Raw genomic sequence first — 2,908 nt, forward strand, 5'->3', positions numbered from 1 at the left:
TCGCTCCTGTGGGTGAGCGCCTCCTGGCTCCCAGTCCCGGGCCCTCGGACCGGGCCTGAGTCACCCGGACCTGGGCCCTGACTCAGGGCCCGAGGCTCTGTACCCGGGCTCGGGCTTGAGATGGGTCCCAGCTCCAGAGAGGCAGAGAGCGGCCAGAACTGCAGCTGAGCCAGAGTCCTGCTTAGGGACTAAATTCCAGCGCGACAGGGAGAGACAGCAGTTGGGAGAAAGCCAGGGACCAGACAGAAAGCCAGGGTCAGAGGTGGCCAGAGACACAGACACAACCGAAGACCTAGTTGGAGCTGGAGGCTGAAGCAAGGGCAGGTTTAATGACAGAGCAGACCAGGGTGGGAGGAAAAGGACAGAGATGGATTTATAGTTGAGGTTGAGATCCAGAAGGACCAGGGTTAGGGACCTGGCCAACGCAGAGATAACACCCAGGACAGACAGCATCAGAGATGAGCCCAGGTAGAAAGGGTCAGGGGCAGGGGTAGGCTGGCCTGGAAGCCCAAGCCCAGGGGCACAGCAGGGAGAAGGCAGGCTGAGAGGAGGAAGGCTTACAGAAGGCAGAGGTGATGGCGGGTATGTCCTTGAGCATGGCGGAGTCCCTGCAGGGTGTGTGCTCACACACGTGTAAACATGCTGGTGCAGGGAGGGTGGGGAAGAGCCTCGAGGACCCTGGCCACTGGGCCCCTTATCTCTCTGGCCATTTCCCACCCAGTCCCGATTTCCCAAGTGACCTCGACCCTGGGCCAAGATTCCACATATTCTGACTGGGCAGGGCCTTGGGCAGCCTGTCCATCACAGGCAGGATGTGGGGGCGGCTAGGCTGGAGGGACAGGAAGGAAGTCTGAGGAGAGACAATAGGTGGAAGGGGAGGGGGAACTGGGAACAGCCAGGATTCAGATGGCAAGCCTGCACCTCAGCTCTGGAAACCAGTGGGAGTGGGGTCAGTACCTCCCGCCTCCCACCTAGCCTGCCCTTTCCCCACCTGTGCCACAGCTGGGCCTGGCCCAATTATCAGCCCTCTCCTGCCCACCTTGCCATCCACCCTGCCCCCACAGGGTTCTAGTATCTTCTCCCATGCTTACTCAGTTGAGTGTTCAGTAAGGCAGGGCTAGAGCTTTGACTCAGACCCAGGTGGGCCAAGACTACTCCAGTCTGCTGTGAGTCTGGAGCAAACCCTTCCCCTCCGTGGGCCTCAGTTTCCTGTATTATAATGAACCAAGCCCTCTAATGAGAGAGCCCTTTCTGATGTTCTGGGATGGGCTCTGTCTTCTGACTGCGGGCCTGTGGGCATCTTTCTTTGGAGGAAGACTAGAGGCTGATACTCTCTGTCCAGGCCTCAGACTTTGGGCAGGGAGGGGGATTCTCGGCCTGAGCCCTCCCTTCACCCTGCCCCTCCCCCCAGCAATGGCCTGAGTCCCCATGGCCGCCCCTCAGGACCTGGACATCGCTGTGTGGCTGGCCACGGTGCACCTGGAGCAGTATGCAGACACGTTCCGGCAGCATGGCCTGGCTACGGCGCGTGCGGCCCAGGGCTTGGGCCATGAGGAACTGAGACAGTTGGGCATCAGCGCTACAGGACACCGGAAACGCATTCTGCGCTTGCTACAGGCGGGCGCTACCCAGGGGTCCCTGGATCCCAAATCGGATAGTACCATGGAACCGACCCCTAGCCCAGCCCCCCAAGCCCAACCCCCCAAACCTGTGCCCAAGCCCAGGACAGTGTTCAGTGGGCTCAGTAACCCTGCCACTACCCAGAGGCCTAGGTTGAGTCCAACCCTCTGGGGATCAGAAATGTCCAGGGGCCCAGAGTGCAGCCCGAAGTCCCCTTCTATCCCCACCTCCTCCCCTGAGCAGACGTCAGCTCCGAACCCCGTGGAGATGCTGCCCAATGCCATCTACTTCGGCCTGGACTTTCAAGGTGGAACACAAGCAGCTCAGAACATGTGAGAGGGGTGGCCCCCCCAGGAGTATGATGTTCAGTGGAGGGGCGGGTGGGGGAACAGGGCATGAAGGCCTGTCCTTTCTCCTCTCTTCCTTAGTAACCGATAGACCTTTCCCCTCAGGGCTCCAGACAGCTCCCAGACAATTGCCCCCACCCCAGCCCACAGGCCCACAACAGGCACAGGTAAGGGGGCTATCGTGTCATGGAGAGGGACAGTGTCTTCAGGACCTCAGATACTCTCACCTGACCTCTTCCCTCTGTCTCCATCTCTTCTTCCCCTGCCAGTGCACATCATGGATCCCGGTTGCCTATACTATGGGGTCCAGCCTACGGGGGTTCCGGGAACCCCTGACAGGAGAGAGGGCAGAGGTATCTGTCAGGACAGGGCTGAACACAGGTGAGTACGCAGTAGGGTAGTGACGGGAGAAAGCTCAAGGAACAGTTTAGCTGGTGGTGGCCATGTGTCTAGTTACCCGTCAAATGTGGATGGAGTGTCCGCTGCACCAGCCAGGCACTCAAGATTTGGGGTGAATATCTGGGGTCCAGTACTGCCCTCAGGCACTTGTGGCTCAGTGGAACAGACAGGGCAAGTAGACAAATAAGTGGATGCACCATTAAAAATTGGGAGACGTGCTTTTCGTGACTTCATTCAACAAATATTTATTGAGCAACTATCATATTCCAGATGTATAGTTTAGTGGGTAGATCAGTGTACACAGAAGTCCCTGCGCTTGTGAGGAGGTAGCCAACAATGAACCTAACGGCTTGTATAGCATGATAAAACGTGTGAAGTGCCATGGGAAAAACGGAGCATGATAAGAGGGCGCCGGGGACCATGTGAAGGAACTGCAGGGTTTCATTCAGAGTTAGTGGAGCATTAAGCAAAAACTTGACTTTGACATCTGAACAAAAACTTGAAGGAGGTGAGGGAGTTACCGTGAAGGTAGCTGGGGAAGA

General features: G+C 57.7%; 1 protein-coding gene across 1 annotated transcript in view; it reads left to right on the plus strand.

Annotated features, from left to right (window-relative positions):
• The window catches only part of ARAP3 (ArfGAP with RhoGAP domain, ankyrin repeat and PH domain 3), a 35,561-nt gene that overhangs the window by 1,185 nt on the left and 31,468 nt on the right, over window positions 1–2,908 (plus strand). The window contains exons 3-5 of the mRNA XM_027765531.1: window positions 1,412–1,952; window positions 2,073–2,134; window positions 2,237–2,348. Coding sequence (XP_027621332.1) covers window positions 1,429–1,952; window positions 2,073–2,134; window positions 2,237–2,348 — 698 coding nt within the window. The 5' untranslated portion in view covers window positions 1,412–1,428. The remainder of the gene's footprint in view (window positions 1–1,411; window positions 1,953–2,072; window positions 2,135–2,236; window positions 2,349–2,908) is intronic.

Source organism: Tupaia chinensis, unplaced genomic scaffold (genome assembly GCF_000334495.1).
Source record: "Tupaia chinensis unplaced genomic scaffold, TupChi_1.0 Scaffold138644_1, whole genome shotgun sequence".
NCBI lineage: Eukaryota > Metazoa > Chordata > Mammalia > Scandentia > Tupaiidae > Tupaia > Tupaia belangeri.